Source organism: Sarcophilus harrisii, chromosome 5, assembly GCF_902635505.1.
Source record: "Sarcophilus harrisii chromosome 5, mSarHar1.11, whole genome shotgun sequence".
Lineage (NCBI taxonomy): Eukaryota > Metazoa > Chordata > Mammalia > Dasyuromorphia > Dasyuridae > Sarcophilus > Sarcophilus harrisii.
This window is the reverse complement of record NC_045430.1, coordinates 85,787,539-85,814,578: the sequence shown is the minus strand read 5'-3', so window position 1 is coordinate 85,814,578 and position 27,040 is coordinate 85,787,539. Positions and strand designations below refer to the sequence as shown.

The 27,040-nt window shown below is 37.4% G+C and overlaps 1 protein-coding gene and 1 pseudogene across 2 annotated transcripts; one reads left to right on the top strand and one right to left on the bottom strand.

Annotated features, from left to right (window-relative positions):
- Positions 1-10,852: 10,852 nt before the first annotated feature.
- On the top strand, positions 10,853-14,226 carry LOC116419699 (cysteine-rich protein 1). Of its 2 annotated transcripts, XM_031941243.1 has the most exons (5): positions 10,853-11,047; positions 13,077-13,171; positions 13,317-13,374; positions 13,519-13,565; positions 13,853-14,221. In XM_031941243.1, the coding sequence occupies exons 1-4, from the start codon at positions 11,008-11,010 to the stop codon at positions 13,557-13,559; spliced, it is 234 nt and encodes a 77-aa protein (XP_031797103.1). In that variant the 5' UTR covers positions 10,853-11,007; the 3' UTR covers positions 13,560-13,565; positions 13,853-14,221. The 2 variants fall into 2 exon arrangements, with proteins under 2 accessions (XP_031797103.1, XP_031797102.1); XM_031941242.1 differs by lacking the exon at positions 10,853-11,047 and having other exon boundaries at positions 13,317-13,565; positions 13,853-14,226.
- A 164-nt stretch (positions 14,227-14,390) lies between these two features.
- On the bottom strand, positions 14,391-15,608 carry LOC100923979 (annotated as a pseudogene).
- Positions 15,609-27,040: the final 11,432 nt, after the last annotated feature.

Sequence of the window (27,040 nt, the reverse complement as noted above, 5' to 3'; positions counted from 1 at the left end):
TCAGAGCAAAAGGAAAAAAAAACATGTGAGATGAGAGAGATGAGAGAGAGAGAGAGAGAGAGAGAGAGAGAGAGAGAGAAACAACAAGTGAACATAACATGTGTTGATTTACATTTTGTTGGGAATGATTTGGATCACTGAACCACAGAGAAGAATCAAGCCTTGCATGGTTAGTTGATCTTACTGTTATTGTGTATAATGTAGTCTGGTTTTACTTGTTTCACTTAGCATCAGTTCATGTAAATCTTTCCAGGCCTTTCTATAATAATCATTTTTATAGAACAACAATATTCCATTACTTTCATATACCACAACTTGTTCAGCCATTCCTCACACGAGTATCCACTCCTTTTCCATTTATTTGCTATCATATAAAGAACTACTATAAACATTTTTGCACATGTGAGTCCTTTCTTCCTTTCTTATTATTTCTTTGGGCTACAGACCCAGTAGCAGCACTGCTGGGTCAAAGACTCTCCAGAATGATTGGATCATTTCACAACTCTATCAACAATGTATTAGTGTCCCAGTTTTTCCACATCCAATCCAATATTTAGCATTGTATCTACCTGTCATTTTAGCCAAACTGAGAGGCGTGAGGTGGTTCCACAGAGTTGTTTTAATTTGTCTTTATTTTTTTTACTTTTCTTTTAAAGAAACAAATTTATTTTTAAATTTGGTGCTAAAGGGAAGGATCCTATTTTCTTATCACTGCCATCAGCCAACCTAGCCCACCTCATTAAACCCAGAATTGGAGGAGTGGATAAGAATCATCAAGGGTATAGCAAGACTGAATCTGGCCTTCATCCTTTTATCCACCTCCCTCCACATCTGGCTGGGTCCTTTAGTGCCACATATCAGTGCTTTAAATACTCTCCTGTGCCAGAAATGTGACATTAGTAGGGGGACCCCCAACCCTTTGGTTCCAGTGTTGCTGAGTTTCCCTACTGCCAAATTTGGGGACCCTTCTTAGGAAGATGGTGAAGGGAAGTAGAGAAGAATGGTTTTCAGTGTTTCAACTTTCTGTGACCCAGTACCTAAATTCTTTGAACTACCACTCCCACCCTTAACCCATCCAGTACTTCTGGGTAGCCAACACTGAATGCAAAATATCTTGTTCAGAGCCCTTCCTCCATAGTGGCTGGAGGTGATAAGGAAAAATATACAAAGCAGGTTTCTCCATAAAAGCAATGCAGTTGAGAAGGATGGGAGTGAAGGTTTGACTATATGTCCCTCTGGGAGCAGCTTCCACACCTTCCCTCTAAAATGAACTCTTTCCTTTTTCAATTAGTGCCTCTTAAAAGGGCCAAAGTGACTATTACAGATGAGAAAACTGAGGCATGTTAAAGAAGTTATTACCCACAAATACTGCCCAACACTTAGGTTCTACAGAAATAGGCTAGAGGGCAAATATGGGAATCCTTTCAGCTATTGTAACATTCTCAGCCTTGGGAAGCTGATTCTTCCCTTGTTCTTACTTTCTTCCTGATAACCATCACCCCTATACCTACACACACACACACACATACACACACACACACACACACACACACACACACACACTGGATTAATGATAACATTATTCCTAGGAATTACATATATCAATTTATTCCTCTTATGTCAAATTACTTTTCACTGTGTATTTCTGAGTTCCAAATCAGTGATTTTCTTTCTCATAATTTTGGCTTTACTCAGAGATATATTCATATGTTGTTTTTTTTTTTCCACCAAGTGCACTGCACTGTTGTTTCATATTAATTTTACATTGAGATGTTTGGTTTGACCTTTTAATATTATTTTTAATATCTTCTAAGAATCGTTCCAGAAAAAAAATGTAGTTACTATCATTCCTTTTCTTTTTTCCCATTTTTATCATCAATGATGTTGTAATTTATACTGTACCTTTGTCTTTGGGGAATACAAAGATAAAAAATACATAGCTATTTAACATAGTTGAAGAAAAATAGCAGGTGAAAAAAATTAATGTAATGAAAATTAGAATGTGATAAGTTGATATGAGTGCTATAAATAAAGCTCTGAGGAAAGACAGTGCTTCCTGCTGAGGGGCCAGTACAATTAAAAGAATATTAAGACTCCACAGAATATTAAGCAGGAATAAAGTTTTGAATGAGTAGATCAAAGTTGGATGGAGGGAAAAGTTGTATTGATAAGGATGTAAAATGGGGTGGGGGGTGGAAGTACAGAAGGGAGGACAGCATCTATATGAGATTTTGGCACTACATTTTGATGCAGCTCCTTTTCTTCCTTCAACCTGGAAAACTTTAACTTGCTTTGGCAGATTAATGACCAGATCTTATTCCTCTCACTCTCTGCCTTCTTTCTAATGGAGGAAAGTACAGAATGGGCAGAAAATTATCAGGTCTTTCATCAAAGTTTATAGGTAGTCCACCCACTTTGAAAGGAATCCTAGAGATTCATCATAGGTTTGGAATCTGGATTTTTTTTTTATAAACTAGAAAGCAAAAGAGTGAACCCACAGACACTACTCATTAAAGGGCTCATGTTGAGTCATATTTGAGTCCATAGAAAGAATATTCTCTGGTGAGGACTTTTGACAAACTTCATTGACAAGTCCTGGACCATTGATTCCAGTAAATCCTCAGTATTTGTGGGTTAAGAAAAGAGATTGAATTGTTAATTCAGGTAAAGGGAAAAGATTGTGTTAAATGGGTTAAAGTAGAGCCTTGTTTATACCCCATAATAAACAATAATTAAACAATAATAGGAATAGATGTCCGTGGCTCTGTCCAAAAATCAAAGTTGAATCTGAGTTTCTGGGTACGACACCAAGAAAGATAAGTGATTCAAATAAACAGATGTCTATTCCCATGGCTTTAGGCAAAGACAAGGTATCTTTGGTGTTTAAGGAAATTTGGCTCACAATTTAATTGGGGAGACAATATCCAAACAACAATGTACCAACAAGGTAAATGGATATAAATATTTATATGTGATAAATTGAAGATTATCTCAGAGGGAAAGTACTAGTTTTAAGGGTGATAGCAACATGGAAAGATTCATAGGGACATTCAGACATTCTGGCTAAAGCATAGCATGATAAATAAGAAATAAAAAAAGGCAGTGGTGTTTTGATAACAACTAGGACATGTGAGTTAGTGGAACAGATGTAAGTATGGAAGACATCCTTCTTGTTTAATTTCCATTATTAACAGTTTTCTCTATCACTTTAAGTCTAGGGACTATCAACAAAATAAACTTGGGTTTGAGCATTTGCTCCAAGAAACAAATGCTCAAACTGAGAAGTTAACACTTGGGAGATGATTTGAGCTGCCTTTAGTATATCTGTGAACACAATATAGACCAGATTGACCCCAGGAATAGAATGTTCTGGTCACAGTGAAGGTGGAATTCTTAGAGTCTAAATTAAGGCATTTTCTGAACTCAAAGAATAAGGGAGTCCAAAAAAAAAAAAACCAAAAACAAAAACAAAAAAACAGGAGTCAAAGGCAATCATTAAAGAATCACCAAGGACTTAGAGGTCAGATTTTTTTATTCCAATCAACAAAGAAGGAAGCAACTCTGTGTTCAAGTCAGGTGCTTCCATGAAGAAACTGATTATCCAGCAAGATAAACATTCTGTGACTTGATCAGATTGTGAAATGTCAAATCTGAGGAAACCCAAATTCACATCTGTAGTTCAATTTGTAGACAAATAGCTCATAACCCAAAAGGATTATAGGATCATGAATTTATTTTAGGAAAGCTATCTCATTTTTAGAGAAGAGAAACCTGCCACTGAGCAGGGTTAAATGATTTATCTGAGGACACATCTCTGTGGCTAGAGAAGTTATAGAGATGACTCTGCTAGAGGCTAACTGCTCTGCCTTGATTACAAAGCAGTAAACCGGCAGAGAAATTAAAGCCTAAAACAGAGGGTACTCTCTAAAAAACACCAGAACCTAACAAGATCTGGCTGTAACCACTCAAACCCGGAAGTGACTCAGGCAGACCCAAAACACAGCCCTGCAGCCACACCCCGAAGTACTGGGCTTTTGAGGGGGGGCAATTACAAATCTGCACAGCAAGGGGGCACAGCCTGGGGCAGACTCTAATCTGCACAGTGGGGGACTCAGCCTGGGGCAATAGAGCTTCCCCAGCAGGACTGTGCTTCCCCCAGCAGAGACACTTTCTGTTCCTGCAGGGCTATTCACTGCTCAGTCATTAACACCCACAGCCCCAGGACGGGATTTGGCTTGGAGTAGTGAAACTTTCACTGCCCCAGGGTAGTCATTAAACCTCAGTTCGGAATTCTTTGCAGGGCACTTTCCCAGCTCGGCCCTACTCTGAGAGCAGGGCCATATCTTCTCCTCAAAGACAGATAAATGATGAAGTCTACTAAGGCTTAGGGCTAATAGCCTGGATTTCCTTACCAAATTGGCTAACTTTTAAAAACTACAAAGATACAGCGGTACCGTAATGGAAAGGGCTGCCATGAGATAATGATCTGCTTTTCACTGGACATCTGCAAGCAGGCGCCAGAAAGGCTTTGAAAGAGATTCCTGAGTTGGAAGAAGGGAAACCTATGGACCTTTGAGTTTCCTAGATCTGAAAATCTTCTGTCTGTGATCATGTTGATAGGAAAAGCACTCCTGATTTCTATTACCACTCATTTGAGTTAGCCAAGTTTTCCTTAGGGGGTGGTTAAATCAAGTAATCCAGATTGGCAAAGGAAGAGGACCCTGGGGATGAAGAAGCAGAAAATAAGTCCTGGGAACTATTTAAGAGTTTATTTAATAATGACTCAAAAATGTCCTTGGGGAAAGGAGAAAATGAAAAGTATGAAGGGGGAAACTGAAAATCTCAGTTCTTTCAAGCAGTCCTAGAATCATAGGATCCTATATTCCATAGATGAAGGGGATTTTAGAGGGTCATCTAATCTAACTACTTCTATATTATTTTATTTTGAACTGATCCTGTGATTTCCTTCTAAAGATACAAGACAACTTTTAGGTTGCTTCTCAGGTGATTGATCATGTTAGAGTACTGAACTTCTAAAGACTCTCTGGGTGTAACATTGGCTACCATCACGCCCCAAGTGTTTTTTGCCTGGGGCCCTGGAGCTGAACCCCGCTTCCAGTTTCCCTGAATCAATCTACATTCTGATGCCCATTAGAAGCCTTTGTTATATTTTGGATGTGGGTTTGGGGGTCTTGTTCTCCCACACTGTTTTTTTTACTTTATCTTTATGCCAACATTGAGCTTTCAAATGCCCTACTTTACCATACTGAAAGCATTGATAAGTCTCTTTGGAAGTCCTTGCCAAAAGGGACCTTGTCTTCCCATGTTCAGATCTTGAAAAGTCTGCATCGACTTGTGGAGGAGGAAGAAATTTGTGACTACTGATCACAAAATAGAAAATTTGTACAAACAAAACTAATGCAGACAAGATTAGATGGGAAGCAACAAACTGGGAAAACATCTTCACAGTTAAAGGTTCTGATAAAGGCCTCATTTCCAAGATATAGAGAGAATTGACTCTAATTTATAAGAAATCAAGCCATTCTCCAATTGACAAATGGTCAAAGGATATGAACAGACAATTTTCAGATGATGAAATTGAAACTATTACCACTCATATGAAAGAGTGTTCCAAATCATTATTAATCAGAGAAATGCAAATTAAGACAACTCTAAGATACCACTACACACCTGTCAGATTGGCTAAGATGACAGGAAAAAATAATGATGAATGTTGGGGGATGTGGGAAAACTGGGACACTGATACATTGTTGGTGGAGTTGTGAACGAATCCAACCATTCTGGAGAGCAATCTGGAATTATGCCCAAAAAGTTATCAAACTGTGCATACCCTTTGATCCAGGAGTGCTACTATTGGGCTTATATCCCAAGGAGATACTAAAGAAGGGAAAGGGACCTGTATGTGCCAAAATGTTTGTGGCAGCCCTGTTTGTAGTGGCTAGAAACTGGAAAATGAATGGATGACCATCAATTGGAGAATGGTTGGGTAAATTGTGGTATATGAATGTTATGGAATATTATTGTTCTGTAAGAAATGACCAACAGAATGAATACAGAGAGGCTTGGAGAGACTTACATGAACTGATGCTAAGTGAAATGAACAGAACCAGGAGATCATTATATACTTCAACAACGATACTGTATGAAGATGTATTCTGAAGGAAGTGGATTTCTTCAACAAAGAGATCTAACTCAGTTTCAATTAATCAATGATCGACAGAAGCAGCTACACCCAAAGAAAGAACATTGGGAAATGAATGTACTGTTTGCATTTTTGTTTTTCTTCCTGGGTTATTTTTACCTTTTGAATCCAATTCTCCCAATGCAACAAGAGAACTGTTCGGTTCTGCATACATATATTGTATCTAGGATATACTGTGACATATTTAACATATATAGGACTGCTTGCCATCTGGGGGAAGGGGTGGAGGGAGAGAGGGGAAAAATCGGAACAGAAGTGAGTGCAAGGGATAATGTTGTAAAAAATTACCCTGGCATGGGTTCTGTCAATAAAAAGTTATTATTTTAAAAAAAAAGAAGAAGAAGAAAGAAGAAAGAAGAAAAAGAAGAAGAAGAAGAAGAAGAAGAAGAAGAGGAAGAAGAAGAGGAAGAAGAAGAAGAAGAAGAAGAAGAGGAAGAAGAGGAAGAAGAGGAAGAAGAAGAGGAAGAAGAAGAAGAAGAAGAAGAAGAAGAAGAAGAAGAAGAAGAAGAAGAAGAAGAAGAAGAAGAAGAAGAAGAAGAAGAGAAAAGTCTGCATCATAGCCTGGATATATTAACTCCAGGTTGCTTATTTCATTGGGTTTATATTCTACAAAATTCAGTATAGACCAAAAAATTTACTTGTTGAGAGATGAATAAATGTAACAGCCACTGTCTCCTAATTCCAAATCTGGCATTTTCCCCCATTGTCTATAGGGATAAGGGAGTGGAGAGGAACAGATCAAATTGGAACTGGAGGTCATTCTTTGGGGAGAGATTGCTTTCTACTTCCCTTTCCAGATGTGTTCCACCCCTGGTTTAAAATTTCCTTTCTGTTAATGTCAGGATAGTCTCAAATAGGAGAGTTCCCAATCTTTCCAGAGCAGTTCCCTTCCCTTACCCCATAAGCCTTTCCAATACAGTGTAGGATCCCTGAAGATCCCTGAAGATGAAGAATAGGTATGGGAAAGGAGAGAAGGGGGAAGGAAGGGAGTAGAAGTACATAGATAGTATATATAGGTTAATATGTAAGGACTTGGAAGTGATACACTGAGGGAAATATATATTATATATGTATAGAAGTAGATGTCCTCTTCTAGTATCCTATGGGGGTTTCCTCCTGCAGCTTCTGTTTTTTTGAGCCAGAGTCATAGTTGGAGACTAACAAAATTTGATGGAAAAGCATCCCTCATCTAGTGAAATATTTATTGGTGAAACAATTATAGTCACAGACTGAGGGTAAGATGAGGATACAGTTTAGAGAACATGAGTGCCTACAATGGTGACACCAACAAAGTTGGAATATATTCACAGATCCAAAAGTCTGAAGGCTTTTTTTTTTCTTTTTTGTAAACTTTCCCTTTTAACCTATCACTTGCTTTCTTTACTTTGTCTATCACCTTTGGATCTTGGGAATCAAGAGATGATGGAATTTTTCCCTGAAATATATCTTTTTGTTGTCAGGGTCAGGACCAATATGTATGTGGAACTGGATAGCTGGTAGCTATGGTTATAGAAACAACATTAGCAAACACTGATGAGGGAGGAGTAGCAGCAGCTCTGGATTGTGCAGAGTCATTTCCTATTTTTTTCTCACTGCTATAGGTGGAGGATAAAGTCCAAGTCCAAGTCCAAATTGAGGGTAGGAGCCTGGACTAGGTTTATCTCGATTATTTATAGCAGCTCCAGGATCGTAGGATCCTACATTCCATAGTTAGAAGTGATTTTTGAGATCATCTAGTCTAATTACTTCTATTTTATTTTATTTTGATCTGGTACTATGATTTCCTTCTATAGATGCAAAACAACTAACATAACACTTATTTAACTACATGTTGAAAACTGTCACACAGCTAATGTTTCCTAACTCCAAATCTGGCATTTTTTCACATTGCCTATAGGGAAAGGAAAAAAAAGTTGGTGGAATGGAAATGATTGAGTGAATGAACTCCACTAAAAGACCATGTCTTGGAGGGTTAGCCACTAGAATAAAGCATAATGTGATTGCAGCAACTAATGAAACTGTCTTAAGGCACAGAGAGATTGAGATATATCAGGGTATAATCAATCCATTCTGTGGGAATCCCAAATTCTTGAAAAAACAAAACTAAAGTGACAAGATTCTTAGCATTCTTAAGGGAGATGGCATGAATAAAAAGTGTTCTAAGAGTTATTTATGTCTGATGGGACATGTTAAGAAGGTGAATATGGAGTAATCACCTAGCTGAAAGTCCCCTCCATACAATTTTAAAGTAAGGCCACAACTCAAATTTTGGACCAGCAGAGCCCAGAAAATATTTGGGTAAAACATTACTTAAAAGGTTGTCAGAAATCTGTAAACCTAAGTAATCTGTAAAGCCTAAGCCACCACATACAGCAGTGGCTGTAGCAGCTCCAGCAATAGTAGCAACTTTGGGAATTCTCAGTCCAAAGACAGGAAGGGGCTCAATAACTGGCCAGAAAGAGATTGCTGGGACTCTTTGTTGGTATTGATTGGTAACTCTATTGACCGTACACAGTTCTGGGACTCACCTTCAAGGTGGAGAAGAATGATGGTAACCTGTTACAAGGGGAAGGGGTCCTGATCAGGGTTTCAAAACAAAGAAAACAAAGAGGAATGCTAGTATTTGCAACGGCAGGGGAGCAGGGATCTTTGCTTGGAAAAGAACAAAGTGTAAACCAGAAAAGCAGAGACATACCTCACCCAGAATCATACCATATTGGAAGCACCAAAACTTGGACACTTCCCAGAAGTAGCCCTGAAAACATTAAAAAAAACCTAAAGCTTGTGACAGTGGCACCTCACACCTAGGTGAATAAGACCTAATTTTAATATAAAGCTCAAAGTTTAAAAAAAAATAGACTGGAAAAATAAGTAAAAAACAAAAAAAATACGAATTTGCTCTTATAGTGGCAGGAAAGGGCAAGACAGAAGACAACAAAGTGTTGTTACCAAAAAAAAAAAAAAAAAAAATGCCTCAAAAAAAAATGCTAATTGAACCCTTACCCAAAAAGAATTCCTAAAAGAGTTAAAGAAAGAAATGAGTAGCAGATTTCTTTATGATAAGAAATGAGAGTGAAGCAAGGAAATCATCAAATTGTCAGGAAAAGAAAATCCACTGAAGAGAGCTCTTTAAAAAAACAAAATTGGCAAAATGGGAAAAGAAATGCAAAAGCTCAGTAAAAACAATAATTCTTTAAAAATTAGAATTGGACAAATGAAAGCTAATGACTCTTTGAGACATCAGGAAATAAGAAAATTAGTCAAGAGAATGAACAAATAGAAGAAAAAGTGAACTATCTTATCCAAAAAAACAACTGACATGGGGAATATATTGAGGAGAGAGAATTTAAGAATTATTGGAATACCTGAAAGTCACAATAAAAAAAAAAAAAAAAAAAAAAAAAAAACTAGATATCATCTTTTAAAAAATTATCAAAGAAAACTGATCTTAGAAAAAAAGAGTAAAATAGAAAATGAAAGAATCCACCAATCACTTCTTGAAAGTGATCCCAAAATGAAAACTCCCAGAAATATTTTAGCCAAATTCTAGAGTTCTCAGGTCAAAGAAAAATACTTCAAACAGGCAGAAAAAAATAATTCGAATATCATGAATCCACAGTTAGAATCACAGAAGATTTAGTGGCTAACTAATTTAACATAGAAATGTTAAATGAGCAGGGTTGGGGGACTTGGAATATGATATTCCAGAGAGCAAAGGAGCTAGGATTACAACCAATAAACTACCCCAAAAAACTGAATATAATCCTAGGGGGAAAGGGTTTATTTAATAAAATAAAGAACTTTCAATCATTCTGAAGAAAAGACTTGAGTTGAAACAGAAAATCTGACATTCAAACATAAAACTCAAGAGAAACATTAAAAATAAATAATAAACATGAAAGAGCAATAAGGGATTCATTAAACTGTTATAATACATAAAACTCCTAAAACTTTATTATTGGGGCAATTAAAAGGCGTTTACAGAGACAGACCATGATATGAGTTGATTATGTGGAAATGATCTCTTAAAAAAATGAGGCGAGAAAGAGGCAAAAACTGAGAAAAGGGGGCAGGGAAAAATAGAATAAAGCACATTTTTTACATGAAGAAATCACTCAAGGAAGAACTTGGGGAAGGGAAAATGGAGTGAGGTGGGCGGCAGGTAATGCTGAACCTCACTCTTACTGGAACTGGTTCAAAGAGTGAAGAATACACACGCACATACACACTGTTGTGTATAGATAGAAACCTATTCCACTTAATAGGCAAAGAGAAAGGTAGATAAAAAGAAAGACAAACAAAATCAAGGATGATAAAAGGGAGCACAGATTAAAGGAGGGGGTACTTAGAAGCTGGTTTGAATAGACTGGTTTGAATCCCACCTGCCACTTCAATTTGCATGACCTAGAGCAAGTCACTCTCCAGGCTTTGCTTTCAACACTGGTAAAATGGAGGGGCTGGATTTAAAGAATCTTGAAGATCATTTTTAGCTATGCTCCTATGATTCTGTGAATGACAATGGGCAAGGCAGGGAGATTTACACTGGCAAAATTTTAGGAATGAAACAGCCAGTTTGGGGGAAGGGAGACCTAGAAAAGGAAATGCTGCTGCAGGGTTGGGTGGGGCGCGGTCAGAAAGTTGCCTGGTGGGGGAAGGGTAGAGGCGGGGAAGTTAGTAGAGGAAGATATAAGGGCTCGGACTGGTGAAGAGCTGGGACATTGACACAGCTCTGCTCAGATTCACCCAAGCTCCTTCCTGAACCTTTTCGATTCCCGCCTGCCAACATGCCCAAGTGTCCTAAGTGCCAGAAAGAAGTTTATTTTGGTGAGCAAATTTGAATTCTATATCTATCTACTCACCCTTATGTCTCGGTCTTTGACTCTTCCTCTTTCCTTTTCCCCAGTTCCCCGTACTTTCACGGCTTCCTAGAAGCTTCGGGACAGTAGCCAATCGCCATCCCTAGAAGCTATGGGATTCTATTTAGGGTACAACGGCCCCTGACCCTAGGTCCCCTTCACCCGAGAGATTTGGGGCAATCCCTTTTCCCATTCTTCTGGAGACTCCCTCCTCACCCATTCCGGCTACCACTCCTTTCTTGTGGGAACCTAGACACACCGCCCTACCCCTTCTCAGAAGCCGGACATTGGACATTCTCCAGGAGCTCCTGAGAGTCCTGAACATTCCCAGGACGCTGTCCGCAGCAGATGACGTTCCCTCTATTTTCCTTGGCACGGACGTCTCTTCTCCCCTGCCGCCTTTATCCCGCACACTGTCCTGGCCAGCTCCACAAGGAGACAGACCTTCGGGTTTCTTCTTTATTTCACCTCCCTCCTCTCTAGTTGGCAAGTGGCCACACTAGAAATTTCACACGGGTATATCAAGGCTTCTATCCGGCTCCGACTTAAACTCCAGTCCATGGCTTTACCAAGTCTGGGTTTTGAGGACCTCCCCACCCTTTTACCTATCCCCCCCCCCTTTTCCCCCACTTCTAAACTCCAGATCTTCCATCTAAATAAACCCTTGGGGGTTGTGGAGCTGGGGCAAACTGGGATTTGATATGATAGAGGTGGAAATGCCTTTAACTTCCGGGAGGCTTATCTGAGCAAAAAAAAAAAAAAAAATAGAAATTTGGGTGTGGCAGTTGAATATGAGTCTTACTAGTCTAATTCTCTGTTACCATCACATATGTGTGAAAGTGTATACATGTGTCCCTTTATCTTTTTATGTCGTGGAACCACAGACCTTTAGAGTTAGAATGGAAACTTTGTATTGTGAGTGAACAAGTGTTTATGCGAATGGGAATACTGTTATGAGTAATCAACCTCATTATAGCTTGTATGTGTTCTACTTGTTTCCATACTGTAACTTCCTCAGTTGTTTGGAGACTGCTAAGGTTCCCCTTTATGCTCTGCTCTCTGGATCTGGGATCCCCTCTCCTACCACTCTGGGGCCTTTGGAGGATTCTGCAATATATCCCTCCTCCTACTTTACCACCCACCTATCTTAGTTACCAAGGAGATAAATGAAGTTGGAAGAAGTGAAGCGTTGAGGATCTGGCAAGAAGGATGGAAGGATGGGAACCATTCAGACTAATAAGGAGGAGAATTCCTCCCTTACTCCTAAGAGTACTGTCGAGAAGGAGGGATGGTGGTTGAGGAGAAAGTAAAGACATGATGAACCAGGGTCTGTGTTATTTGCTGTAGAAGAGGACACTTCCTCTCTTAACTTCTACTTTGTCTGCTCAGCTTCTTTCTCTGCATCTCCCACCATCTTTGTCATTTCCTGTGTCTCAGGACCTGTTTGACTCCTTTACTGGGTATCTTTTTATTGCTTGACTCTGTATATATCAGTTTCAATATTACTTTTTCTTATACTTATACTTTGTCTGGCATTATTTTCTTTCCAGAATGTACTCAACTTTCCTACAGCCTTTGGGCTCTGACTAGAATTTCTAGTTAGAGCGCAGAAGGTGGAAAACAAAAGGGAAACTTTGGTGAATGAGAGCCATTCCTACACCCTTTAACAAGGGTGCCCTACCCATTATGGACTAAGTAGAAAACAGACAGTAAACAGGGAACTTGGTTAACAGTCTGTCTGATGGCTGCTCTTACCAGTTAGTGATCATTTGAATCTTTTAAATCTTTTGCCACCATGTGCATACATTCTCATTTTCCTCTCAAAGGAAATGAAGAGAAGGATCTTCAGGTCTTAAGGTAGGAAAAGGGAGTATTTCTAACAGGTTGTGAGAACTGCAGAAAGGATTAGAGTGAACATGTACCATTTACATATGTGTCTGTAACCTGGTGAAGGGATTTTGGAAGGACCTGGAGTTACTCTCTCTGTATCTTCTCAGCTGAACGGGTGACATCCTTGGGGAAGGACTGGCATCGCCCATGCCTGAAATGTGAAAAATGTGGAAAGACTTTGACATCGGGAGGCCATGCAGAGGTAAGAAAGCCCTGGATTATATGTGAGGGGAGTCAAAAATAAAAAAGCCTTGGGTAGGCAAAAATACCGTGGCTAGAGAGGATTGTCCTTGCCTCAAAAAGTACACGCCTAACATCAGATTTCTTCTTGTTTGTTTGGTCTACAGCATGAAGGGAAGCCCTATTGTAACCATCCTTGCTATGCTGCCATGTTTGGGCCCAAAGGTAAAATACTCTGACAGTCAGCATTCTGTTTTCCCCACATTGTTCCTTCCCATCTTTGATATAGTCCTATTCCCCTGTTCCTCTTATCTTTTCTTCCCTGAGTCATCCTGCAACTCCCAATTTCTGATTGTTTTCCTCCCTCAGGCTTTGGAAGAGGAGGTGCTGAAAGTCATACCTTCAAGTAAATCTAGGTAACAGCTCACCCCTGCCTCATTTGCCCACATTTGGGCAATATGCAAAAAAAACACAAGTTAATTCCAGGTCTTTTAGTATACTCTTTACTGTTATTTTTGATAGTAGTCCTCAGAGGGCTTAGTTTAGAGAACAAGCTGGGGACCTGAAGGTTGTTTGGGGTGGACTAAGGGTAAGTAGCTGTATAGGTGCAGGGTGTAGAGGGTGGCAGGGCAGAGTTAGTAGCCCAGATATAGGGATTTCAGGTCTTAGAGCAGGTCTTAATGTTGTCTCTGTTTCTTTACAGGTTCTGGAAAACCTTTTCTTCATCTTCTGCTTCCCTTCACTCTACAGGCAAATGTCAGCTGGACTTGACCTCTTGTAATCAGTCACATCATCAATAAATCCTAAATCCTAAACACAATTGACTTATTTATTTGTATTATCTACTGGGGTGGTGATCTAAGATGTGGAAGGCTGAAGAACTCTAAACAAACCACTTTAATGGTCTGGAAATCAAAGAAATTTAGGACCCTTGTGAAGGATCCATGCATTGGTCTATCTGCCATCTGGGGGAGGGAATAGGACGAAGGAGGGGACAAAAGGATTTTGCAACTGTCAATGCTGAAAAATTACCCATGCATATATCTTGTAAATAAAAAGCTATAATAAAAAAGAGGGAAAAAAAGAAAATGGCGTTTTTACTTCTGTATGGATTTTTATGGATTATGACAAAACTTAGAAGACAAGTTCTATAAAGACTGGAAAGTTCATTTAACAAGGGCTTTGCACAAAACAAATGGCTAATGAATGTTTGTTGTATATTTTAAGATGATATTATTGAATATGATGGTTAAAATCAAGCAAATCTGAAAAATGGGAGAGGTGAAAGCCTTGATAAGTGGGGATTTCTATAAAATAAAAAAAAGAACTTTGAGATGGCTTTAATATGATTAACATGACTAGTATATAGGTAAAACATCTTTAATATGAGAATGTGTTATGGAAACCAAGAGAGACAGTTTGTATTCATTTGGCATCCAGATTGTAATTGCTTTTTATAATTTTGAAACCAATACACACCTTTTGAATGAATTTCTAAAAGCTTGGATCACTTGCTTATTTCTGAGGGTATAAATGAAGGGATTCATCACTGGGGCCTCAGAGATTGCAAGCACTGACACCACCTTGTTCAAAGCCACTCCTTCTTTTGCAGAACGTTTCATATAGATAAAGATACATGTGCCATAAGTCATGGAGACAACAATCATGTGGGAAGAACAGGTGGAAAAGGCTTTTTTCCTTTGCTGGGCAGAGGGGAATCTCAGAATAGTATTGATAATGTAGCCATAAGACAAAATTACTAAAATTAAAGTGATGATGAGTGTCAACACAGCAAAGGCTAAAACCATCTTTTCTATAAACTCTGTATCAGAGCACGTGATCTCCAGCAGTGGTGATGCATCACAGACAGAAATGGTTAATGATGTTGGAATCACACAATTCTAGTTGAAGACCCAGGCTAAGTGGTGGAAGTATAATCATCAACCCAGAAAACCAACAACCCACCAGGAGCCGGTTACAGACTCGGCTGTTCATGATAGTTGTATAGTGCAGGAGTTTGCAGATGGCCACATACTGGTCATAAGACATAGCAGCCAGTAGAAAAAATTCTGAGGCTCCAAGGAGGATAGCAAAAAATAATTGGGTAGCACATTCATTATAGGTCACAGTATAATCCCCAGTTGACATGTTGTACAGAAATCTGGGAATACAGACAGTTGTGAATGACAATTCTAAGAAAGAAAAGTTCCTAAGGAAAAAATACATGGGAGTTTTAAGGTGGGGATTAACTAAAGTAAGGGTGATGATGGTCAGGTTTCCAGTTACACTCAGCATGTAGGTCAGAAATAGAAAGATAAAAAGCAGAACCTTCAGGTATGGATCATCTGTCAATCCCCGTAGTATGAATAATGTTATTTGTGTATGGTTCCTCATTCCTAACCTCTATCTTTTGATGAATCTGTAAGTAAAAAAGAGAGAGAAAGAAAGTGGGAGAGAGAGAGACAGAGAGAGATAGAGAGAGAAAGAGACAGAGAAAAAGAAGAAGGAGAGGGAGAACAGTTTTGAGAAGGAGCTTCACAAATGATTTAACAATGTAATTTGAATTAAAAAACTCAGCAATAGAAAAACCAATCTTGGAATCTTTCCCACACACACACATCTCCTCCCTTCCCCCCCCCCCCCCCCCCCCCCAGCCCCATCCACATCTCTGGATGAGAAGACATACAGCAATGAGCTCTTCTTAGTGACTTTGAGTTGTATAATATATATTGGGTTAAAAAGTTTTTATAAAGTCTTTTGTCACCTACATGAATTTCATCTTTTTCAAAGTTCTCTATCACATCCCATTTATTTGGAATAAATATCCATGTAAATTTGTATTGTTTTTTTTTTTAAGTTTTAATGCTTTTTTATTCTTTTTCTCAGTCCTTTTCATATGTATTTCTTTACAATAAATCCCTTTGAGACTTAGACAAATTGTTGAAAAAAAGTCAAATATAGTGATGATATCTGATATTTAGAGGCAGCTGGGGGGTGTGGTGCAGTGGATAGAATGCAAGGTCTGGAGTCAGAAAGATGCATCTTCCTGACCTCAAATATAGCCTGAGACACTTACTAGCTATATGGTCCTGGCCAAATCACTTAATCCCATTTGCCTCAATTCATCTGCAAAATGAACTGGATAAAAAAAAAATGGTAAGCCATTCTGGTTTCTTTGTCAAAAAAAAAAAAAAGAAGAAGAAGAAGAAAAAGAAAAAGAAGTTACAAAGAGTAGGATATAACAAAACAAAACAAAAATTCCATGCATGAACAAAAAACAACAAAGTGACACTTCATTTTCTACTGGCAGTCACCCACTACTATGTTGACAAAAGGGATGTTTATGTCTCATATTTTCTCCATGGTTTAAATTGGCTATTATAATTCATCAGAATTTGTTGTTCTTGTTGTTTTTGTTAGATCATTGTCACCATTGTCCTATTAACTCTACTTACTTCTCTCTGGTTTAGTTAATATAAGTCTTCCCATCCTTTCCTGAATTCCTTATGGTATGATAGTATTCCAAGCCACAATTTATTCAGTAATTCCTCAACATTTGAACATTCACTTTTGTCCAGTTTTTTGCTACTAAAAAAGAAAAAATAAATATGGTTAGGACCATTAGGGCTACCAAAAGTACCACTAGGCTGATATGTCTATGGTCTTCCTGTCTTTGAATTCTTTGTGATATATGCTCAGAAATGTTATTTTTAACTCAAAGGCCTCAAATTGTTAAATTTATTTTATCATAGTGATCCTAATATTTTCCAGATTATTTCGACCTATTTATATCTTCAACAATAATTTTTGAATAGACTTTCTATATTGACTAATTTGTCTTAGATTATGAGATAAGATCTCAGCATTCTTCTAATTTACATTTATTTAATTATGAGAGTATATCTTTTTTTCCCAAAATAATTGTTGACGAATTTCAGTTCTTTTATTGAGAACATTTTTCAACTCCTTTGATTACTATTCTTTTAGAAAAATGGGTTCTTAACTAATGAAAAAAAATCAAATGAAGGTGGTCTAGCTGTACCTGATATAAAACTATATTATAAAGCAGCAGTCACCAAAACTATTTGGTATTGGATAAGAAATAGATTAGTTGATCAGTGGAACAAGACAGAATAGTCAACTAAAGCAATTTAGTGTTTGACAAACCCAAAGATCCTAACTTTTGGGATAAGAATTCATTATTTGACAAAAACTGCTGAGATAACTGGAAATTAGTATGACAGAAATTAGGCATGGACCCACACTTAACACTGTATACCAAGATAAGATCAAAATGGGTCCATGATTTAGACATAAAGAACGAAATCATAAATAAATTGGAGGAACATAGGATAGTTTGTCTCTCAGACTTGTGGAGGAGGAAGAAATTTGTGACCAAAGACAAACTAGAGACCATTATTGGTCACAAAATAGAAAATTTTGATTACATCAAATTAAAAAGCTTCTATACAAACAAAACTAATGCAAACAAGATTAGAAGGGAAGCAACAAACTGGGAAAACATCTTCACAGTTAAAGGTTCTGATAAAGGCCTCATTTCCAAAATATGTAGAGAACTGACTCTAATTTATAAGAAACCAAGCCATTCTCCAATTGACAAATGGTCAAAGGATATGAACAGACAATTTTCAGATGATGAAATTGAAACTATTACCACTAATATGAAAGAGTGTTTCAAATCACTATTAATCAAAGAAATGCAAATTAAGACAACTTTGAGATACCACTACACACCTGTCAGATTGGCTAAGATGACTGGAAAAAATAATGATGATTGTTGGAGGGGATGTGGGAAAACTGGGACACTGATACATTGTTGGTGGAGTTGTGAACGAATCCAACCATTCTGGAGAGCAATCTGGAATTATGCCCCAAAAGTTATCAAACTGTGCATACCCTTTGATCCAGCAGTGCTACTACTGGGCTTATATCCCAAGGAGATACTAAAGAAGGGAAAGGGACCTGTATGTGCCAAAATGTTTGTGGCAGCCCTGTTTGTAGTGGCTAGAAACTGGAAAATGAGTGGATGCCCATCAACTGGAGAATGGTTGGGTAAATTGTGGTATATGAATATTATTGTTCTGTAAGAAATGACCAGCAGGATGAATACAGAGAGGCTTGGAGAGACTTACATAAACTGATGCTGAGTGAAGTGAGCAGAACCAGGAGATCATTATATATGTCAACAACGATACTGTATGAAGATGTAATCTGATGGAAGTGGATTTCTTTGACAAAGAGACCTAACTCAGCTTCAGTTGATCAATGATGGACAGAAGCAGCTACACTCAAAGAAAAAAAACACTTGGAAATGAATGTAAACTGTTTGCATTTTTGTTTTTCTTCCCGGGTTATTTTTACCTTCTGAATACAATTCTCTCTGTGCAACAAGAAAACTTTTTGGTTCTGCACACATACATTGTATCTAGGATATACAATGACATATTCAACATATATAGGACTGATTGCCATCTAGGGGAGGGGGTGGAGGGTGGGAGGGAAAAATTGGAACAGAAGTGAGTGCAAGGGATAATGTTGTACAAAAATTACCCTGGCATGGGTTCTGTCAATAAAAAGTTATTAAAAAAAAAAAAGAAAAAAAAAAGAAAAATGGGTTCTTAGTGTCATTTATGAATATAGCCCACACTCTTTGTACTATATTGCATGATAATTGAGGAATTTTCATGAATTTGTTAACCTTCTTTCAAAGTCTAAATCTTTCTTTCCAGTAGCACATCTTAACAAACATCTCTTTTTTGTTACAGTCATGCTTACAGAGAACTAAGCATGACTCTATAATAGAGATGACGTGCTTATACGATTATCGTTACCAATAGTTCCCCTCTGTGTAAGTTCATTCCACTTCTGGATCTGCCAGACCTTAGAACTCAGCTTTTCAAATATCACAGCTAAGAAAATGCTGACATTTCATGTTCACTAGCCCTGGTTACCACTTTTTCTATATTCCAAAGTCCTTTACAATCTTAACTTGGAGTTCTATGTTCAAAGGTTCTGGGTACAGATTTTATAAGGCTTATATACTTGAATGGGGTGGGGGAATATAATTTTATTTTGGTATATTTATTTTTTATTGCAAACCAGAGTTTTGTTTTATACATCTAACATATTATTCTTAAAAAAAGAAATAATAGACTTCCAAAAGGAGTAAGGTTAAGGATGCTTGTGTTAAGGAAATGCAGCCAAGGAAGATGAAATCCAACAGGGATGCACACTAGAAACCACCTCTACTTGACTCAGAAATAATTTCATCTTAAGGAATACTCTACATAATACTTAGACTGATAACTTTCACAGAACTCACTCATTCTGACCACTATCTCACAACTACTCCAGCAAGACACTGCATTCCAGTCAAACACCTCCATCAGAATATACCCACCAAGGTTCACAATGAGAGGCAGCGCTTTATTGGGTTGTACCCAAATTGAATGGAGGAAAAGATGGTGCTATTGTGAAGGAAAGGAAAAGTCAAAGAATCAATTATAGGGGAAATCAGGAGTTGAAACAGAACTAAGAACAAGGAGGCTATGACAATAGAACACATTATTCATTGGAGGGAAAAGAAAGGTGCAGTGCACCTTGTTGTCAATGAAGTACAAAGAAATGCTTAAGGACAATTATAAAAACAGGAAACTTACTGCTCAGAGAAAAGGCCAGAGAGCTCCCCTGTTTCCTGACCCCACTGTGGATGAAGGCATCCTATATCAGTGCTAAACTCCCAACTAGACTTAAAATACCTCCAGAAACACTAAATTATCTAATTGTCACCCTCACTCAAACTTTTATTGATATTGGGAGACAATCATTCACATTTTATAGAAACATGCGACTTCTTCACCTTCTCCCAAACAATGTAACCTCTCCTACCATTCCATTTTTACTCTCTTATCTTTTCCATATTATCTTAATTTTGTACCACATGTTCTATATTCTTCCCCATTACCTTGAATCATTAGTTAGATTCTTTCACTCTTTCTGAGTGTCTTTCATATGTTTCTCTGTGAAACATTCCAGAGAACAGGCACAAAAATTTGACCTGTTCAATGTTATTGGATAAGACCAAGCCAAAGAAAAATCCCAAAGTAGGTAAAAGTTGCCTGTGAAACTTTCCCAGATTGCTTTTAGATGGCTTCTTTCCATTCTTCAAGCTTGCTTTTAGTATTTTCCAATAACTACCCAGAAACTCATTATATGCTGATACTATGCACTTCATTTCATATTTCTACTTATATAAAACTTCTACAATGAACTGCTTAGGTTATAGAAGATTTCACAATTTAATTCATAATAATGTGAATAGTTAGTAATGGACCCTTTTGAAGCATAGTTCATATTTAAAAGATAGAATAATTGTTATTTGAAAGTTGGATGGGCTAGATGGACATGAAGGCAATGCTTTTATACTTACACCATAAAGACTCCTATTTACCTCTGAAGAAGATGGGCTTTCTGCTCTAAGAGAATATCACCTAATGTCATTCTTTTATCTGCTGTCCCTTTCTCTGTATCTTAAAAAAAAGAAACAGTATATACAACAATTTCTAGAAAAAAATGATAAAAGTCATGTTCAGCCATCAGAAAAGACATAGAGAAAATGTAAAACTTGTGCTTTAAGATCTAGAGAGCAAGAAGGGTCACTCAGTCAGTAAGTATTTTTAAGTTCCTATTATATGCCAGGCTCATAGTACTATTTTAGTTGTGAAAGATAAAAGTTTGCTCTCAAAAGTCACAGTGTAATAGGGAAGGGTGACTTTGGATAGCAAAACCCAGAATTTTCTTTTTTCCTACTTAGAGGTGGCAGCCTGTTTACAGTGAAAAGGTTCCTGCAGGACTCTTATTCTGATGATTGTACACTTTGTCTCTAACCTCACTTTAGAGAGTAACAGGTTGTTTCCTCTATTCCAGGGGTTATTGGAAATAAAAATAATTAATCATCTCCTTCTGCTGATGAAGCCATCTTTATAGATGTCTCCTCCCTTCACAGATTGTTCATGTGATTCTAAGATTATATGACAAGGAATCAATTTCTGTTTGCAGCAAGACCTGTTCACAGTTGTTTCTCATCACTAATTAATATTATCCAGTAGCTACATGTTTCCCATCCACATCCAATTTTTTTCCATGTTATATAATGAAATAGGCTTCCTCGAAATAACCTAACTAGTTGTGGGAATGGAGTTTTTTTTCGTTGTTACAAAATACTCCTACAAAGTTCCTTAAAGGGAACTTCTCCCAAGTCTTCAGAAATGGGGATTCTATATTTCAGTCAACATTATATATGCACATTTCACATAATGCATCATTCAAGTGTTGCAGATGTCATTACAGGGAGGTAGTAATGAGTGATTTTAATTGGTTAGATATATGATTATTGCATAATTCATTTCCCCTCAAAAATGTGTCTCTCAGTCTGTCTTCCTATTGTTTGTATAATCTCAATCCTTTGAAGTCCAATGCCTATTGTGTCATCCCATACAATTCTCTTTTCTCTAGAAATATGAAGTTAATTTGTTTCTGTAAGTCTCTTGGCATGTCAGAGTAAAACCTAGAATTCTTTCTTCTTTAGTTATAGTGATATTACCATTCTTTCTTATCCCAACAAGATGTCTTTTATTTCAGATCTCTGGTCCTCATCAAACATTAGATGGAAGGGATAACTTAACTATTTAATCAGTAGCCACCTAATGTGTCAACTCTCCCAAAGTTGCCTTCAATTAAGTGAAAGAACATGTTCATTTAGAGGAAATAATTAGAATATTGGAATTTTGAGACATGTGCTTCAAACCAATAATGGAGAAAGCTTTGGGAAGGTCTTTCTTGCACTTCTCTAATCACATAGGCAATCTCCCTACATAGAAAGCTAGTCCACTGATTCTGCTCTCATTGAAAAGCTAAATTAAGAGCAACCATATAATACAGAAAAATAATAATCTCTCAGGAATGGTTGCTAGATTTCATTCTGGAAAAAAAAACATAGAACTTGTTGAATTATCTTAAACAGATTTTATCCTTATAGAGGAGAAATAGTCATACTCTGGTATAACAAACTTTTTATACTTACTTTTACTTTTATGACCAGACTTAAATCACACTGGTATGTGTAACCATGGTTGATCCTGAAATGAGTGGAATACAATAGCACTATATAGGAGAGAAACATGTATATCCTTCTTGTCCCACTATCATACACACACCAAAATTCATAAGCAGGCTGAATAAGGGATAAAGTTCTCTTAGGCAGACATAAAAAAAAAAAGTATTGTTCTGATTTTCTCTAATTCTTACCACCTCTAAACTGTCCCAAATTAAAAGTAGGAAATATTTCCATGAGCTCTATGTAGCAGAAAAGGAGACTGAACTATCATCAGTGGCAAGGGACTTCATGATTTGCTTTTGTTAGGGACAGAGAAGTTTTCATTTGTCTGAGAGGAAGACAGGTTTCCCTCTATACAGTACATTAAGAGCAGAAGACATTTGTTGCTTCTGTCTCATCTGCTACAGGTGCCTGGGGACCAACAGCATAAAACAAAAAGGTCCCTGAGGATCCAAGTTCAAAAGTCACTAATGAATCTCCAGTGCAATTAACCTTGACAAAAATCTTTCTAAAAGTACCTATGATGTTGCTACTTACAGAGACAGGAAAATACAATAATAGCATCAGACACAGTTTTGAGCTGTTCAAGAATAAGGACAAGTGGTAGAATTGAGCTCATTTCTTCTTCCCACATTATCTAAGCAATTCTCAGTCTCAATTCAGGGGAAAATCTATTGAAGAGTCCCCAGGTACATCATATTGGAAAAGAATCCCTATTAGTAATTTTTATGAGATTCTGAAGTTTTTTCTTTTTTATTTGTTAGAAATGCATGTTATTTTTATAAATATATTCTGCCCAAGAGAAATGGAAATGTGGATGCCAACCTCTACCTAGTTCTAACATTCATTTTCTTCATCTTCTACAATGGAAAGTACAACTCTCTCCTGTAGGGACTCAAAGATGAAGTATTTTCCCTCCATATCTGGATTCTATTTGTTCTTTCCTATATTCCTTTACATCACTCTTTTTCATATATGAATAGGTTAGGCTCTCTCCAGGAAAATACCCCCAACCTCACTCAGACAGAGAGTAATTCTCTCTCCTTTCCCATGTATTGTGTACAGATTCTCAATAATGATGTAGTCTCTCTTATTTTCTGACTATCCTCACAATATCAACTCAATAATTCCAACCACAAAATTAATTATCCATAATCTTATCTTTAATGCTTTAAGGAGATAAGTTTTCCATGTCTTTCAATTTCTTATGTCAAAGATATAGGAATACTGTCAAAGAATAGGCAAATATAACTACAAACTTCAAGAAGCTATCTGCCATTACTTTGCTTCTCATATAACTTTTATTTAACATCTAACCTTAGTGTCTCTAACCCTTCAAGAAATGGCCATCCACTGGGCATTACCAAACATCTTGACTTGTTTTCCCATTGGACTTTAATGACTCTGGAGGAGAGAGTAAGGGTGATGAATTTGAGCAGTTCTGCTTCACTTCTATTCAATTCATGTGAAAGCTAAGACATCACTCTCATTATGTCAAGAAAGAAGGTCAAAAACACGCACAACACAGTACAACACTTTAACTTTTACAATTAATGGCATGGTCTTACAAAGCTCAATTCAAAGTCCAATTCCTACTAAAAGATCCTTTAACTAATTCTAATCTCAATTATTCTTTAAAAAAACTCAGAAGGCTGTCTATTTTAAAAGATTGTTGTGTGGATAAGATGAAACAATTCTTGTGAAACAAACAATGCCAGTCACATAGGAGGCATTTAATTGATGCTTATTGGTAGAAACTATATCTTAACACAACTGTCCAGGTGTGATTTGAGAGAATTTTCATTTCTTTGGCTCATTTTTCCCATTCCAAAAATCTGGATATTTTAATGTTTGCCCTTTTTAACTGCACTTACAAGCATGCAGATTCACAAGGCTTAGCATAGGATTTAGAGAAGGGATGGTAAAATAGTTCAGCATTAAAGGGAAAAAATCAGAAGAATGTTATTCAAAATAAAAAGATTGCACATCACATTATTATCTCAATAGCTACAGAAAAATCCTTTAGCCTTTATGGTAAAACAGTAATGACAAGAAATCTACAGGGCCCATTTCTTTTAACATAATAAAAATCATTTATCTGAAACCAGAAGAAATCATCATGTAAAACAGAAATAATTAGAATATTTTTTCAATAAATATGGGAGTAAAGCAAAGATACCAACTATCCCCACTATTATTTTACATACATCTGGAAATAATAATAATAGCAGTAAGGAAAAAATAGAGATAGTTAAAAGGGATATAAAACTATCCTTATTTGGTTATGATAGAACATCCTAGGGAATTAGCAAATATTGAGACAAATATTGAGACAATAGCTTCATGAAAGTATCAGAGTACCACAAGTATTGTTCATTTCATAAATTTTCAGATTTTTGAGAAGTATTTATTTGATAAGTATTGCTCATATTTTACTCTTAATTTGCTTTTTTTTATTTCTTTCAAAATAAATCTTCAGCCCTATCTAAGGAGCAGTTAATTGACTCTCCTCCATCAACTCCACCTTCCGGGATGGAGGGAGGAAGGGTAGTAGGGGGAGGGGGAGGGCAGTGACAGCACCAGCACCACCCCCGCAGCATCCAACCACTCCTATGACTAGATTGCAAAAGGGACTAATTAAAGCCAAGGTGGGAGGGAGAGATGTAACTGAACTCCAAACTCACATTTTTCCTGTGATTCAACAGTTTAACCCTTCAGGTCAAGAAAGTAGAAAATACACTCCTTTTGATATAGAAATCCTCAAAGACCTGAAAAAGGCTTGGACTCTTTATGGGGCTACATCAGCTTATGTTAAAATGTTATTACAGAATTTGGCTTTTGAAATCTTAACCCCTAATGACTGGAAATCTATAGCCTAGAACCTGGACAAAACTTGTTGTGACTTTCTGAATATACTGAGCTCTGTAGGATACAAGCCCAACAAAACAGTCAAAATGGAGTTCATACTGCAATCACCTGTGACCTACTAACAGGTGTAGGTTCCTATGCAGACGTCGCAGTACAGATTATCCCACATTATCTGCTCTTGATTTTTGACAAAGATGCACTGGTTCAGGCAGACAGGTTTTATAACCCACCGGAAGGGCAGTGTCCAGTGCAAGCAGCTCCACTATCTTTAGATAATTGCCAGGAGATTTGGAGAGACCCAGAAAGTGGTGAATGGAAGGGACCAGATAGGCTAACTGCTTGGGTGAGAGGGTTTGCTTGTATCTCCACAGGTAGAAAAAGAATCAGCTGGGTGCCAACGAGCCATATTCGCCTTGTCTATCGTAAAGAGACGGAGCAGCAATTTGCTCATATGCTGCTAATGCTATCAAAGCATGGGCTTCTCTCTACAATAAAGACGACAAGAGTGAGGCCTTCACAAAAATAACACAAGGGCCAAATGAACCCTTTGCTGACTTTGTGGGACGTTTACAGACTGCTATCACAAGAACTAATGGTGAAAATGCAGTAACAAATATTTTGATAAGGCAGCTTGCTAAGGAAAATGCTAATGAGGTTTGCAGAAGAATTATACTAGTACCGTACAAGGATGCTCCTTTAGAGAAGCTCATAAGACGCTGTGTCACAGTGGACACAAATGCCTTTTATAGCCAGGCTATGATGCAGACTTCCCAAGATCCCAACAGGGGAAGACAGGGTCCCTTTTGGCAAGGGACTTCCAGAGAAACTTGTCAATACTTTCAGCATTGTAAAGCAGGGCATCTGAAAGCTCAATGTTGGCATAGAGACAGAATGAGAAGACAGGATGGGAGAACAAGACCCATACTCCATGTCCAAAATACAACATAGACTTCCATTGGGCCTCAGAATGTGGAATGATTCAGGGAAACGGGATGAGGGGCCCAGGCCCAGGGCCCAAGACAAAAAACACTTGGGGCATGATGGCAGCCAATGCTACACCCAGAGAGTGCCTAGAAGTCCAGTACACAGACATGACCAATCAGCCAGGAAACCATATGATGGGAGAAAGGGATTACACAATCAGTCAGCCAGGAAGCAACCTGATGGGAGAAAGAGATTACAATTGGGAAGAATAGAGTTGTATGCAGTTGGGACAACTGAGATATCCCCTGGAGAAGTGAAATCTGTTCCTCTCCAATAATGATCTCTAGTTCTTCTCATTCTTTATGCCTAAATCATAAACCCATTTTGATCTCATCTTGGTGTATAGTGTTAAGTGTGGGTCAATGCCTAGTTTCTGCCACAGTAATTTTCAATTTTCCCAGCAGTTTTTGTCAAATAATGAATTCTTATCCCAAAAGTTGGGGTCTTTGGGTTTGTCAAACACTAGATTGCAATAGTTATTGACTATTTTGTCCTTTGAAAGTAATCTATTCTACTGATCAACTAGTCTATTTCTTAGCCAATATCAAATGGTTTTGGGGACTGTTGTTTTATAATAGTTTTAGATCAGTTTCAGGTAGGCCACCTTTATTTGATTTTTTTTTATTACTTCCCTTGAAATTCTTAACCTTTTGTTCTCTTAGAAGAATTTTGTTGTTATTTTTTCTATGTTATTAAAATAGTTTCTTGGGGTTCTGATTGGTACAGCATTAAATAAATAAATTAGTTTAGGAAGTATTGTTATCTTTATTATATTTGTTCGACCTATACAAGAGCACTTAATATTTTTCCAATTGCTTAGATCTGACTTTATTTGTATGTTTAGCAAAACATGTGTATGTTTTGTAGTTTTGCTCATATAGTTCCTGACTTTCCCTTGGCAGT

What these genes read in the sequence shown, in the direction of transcription:
- LOC116419699 (XM_031941242.1), top strand. An exon ending in ATACCTTCAAGTAAATCTAG is followed by an intron (nt 13,566 to 13,852) that starts GTAACAGCTCAC and finishes GTTTCTTTACAG; the next exon opens with GTTCTGGAAAACCTTTTCTT.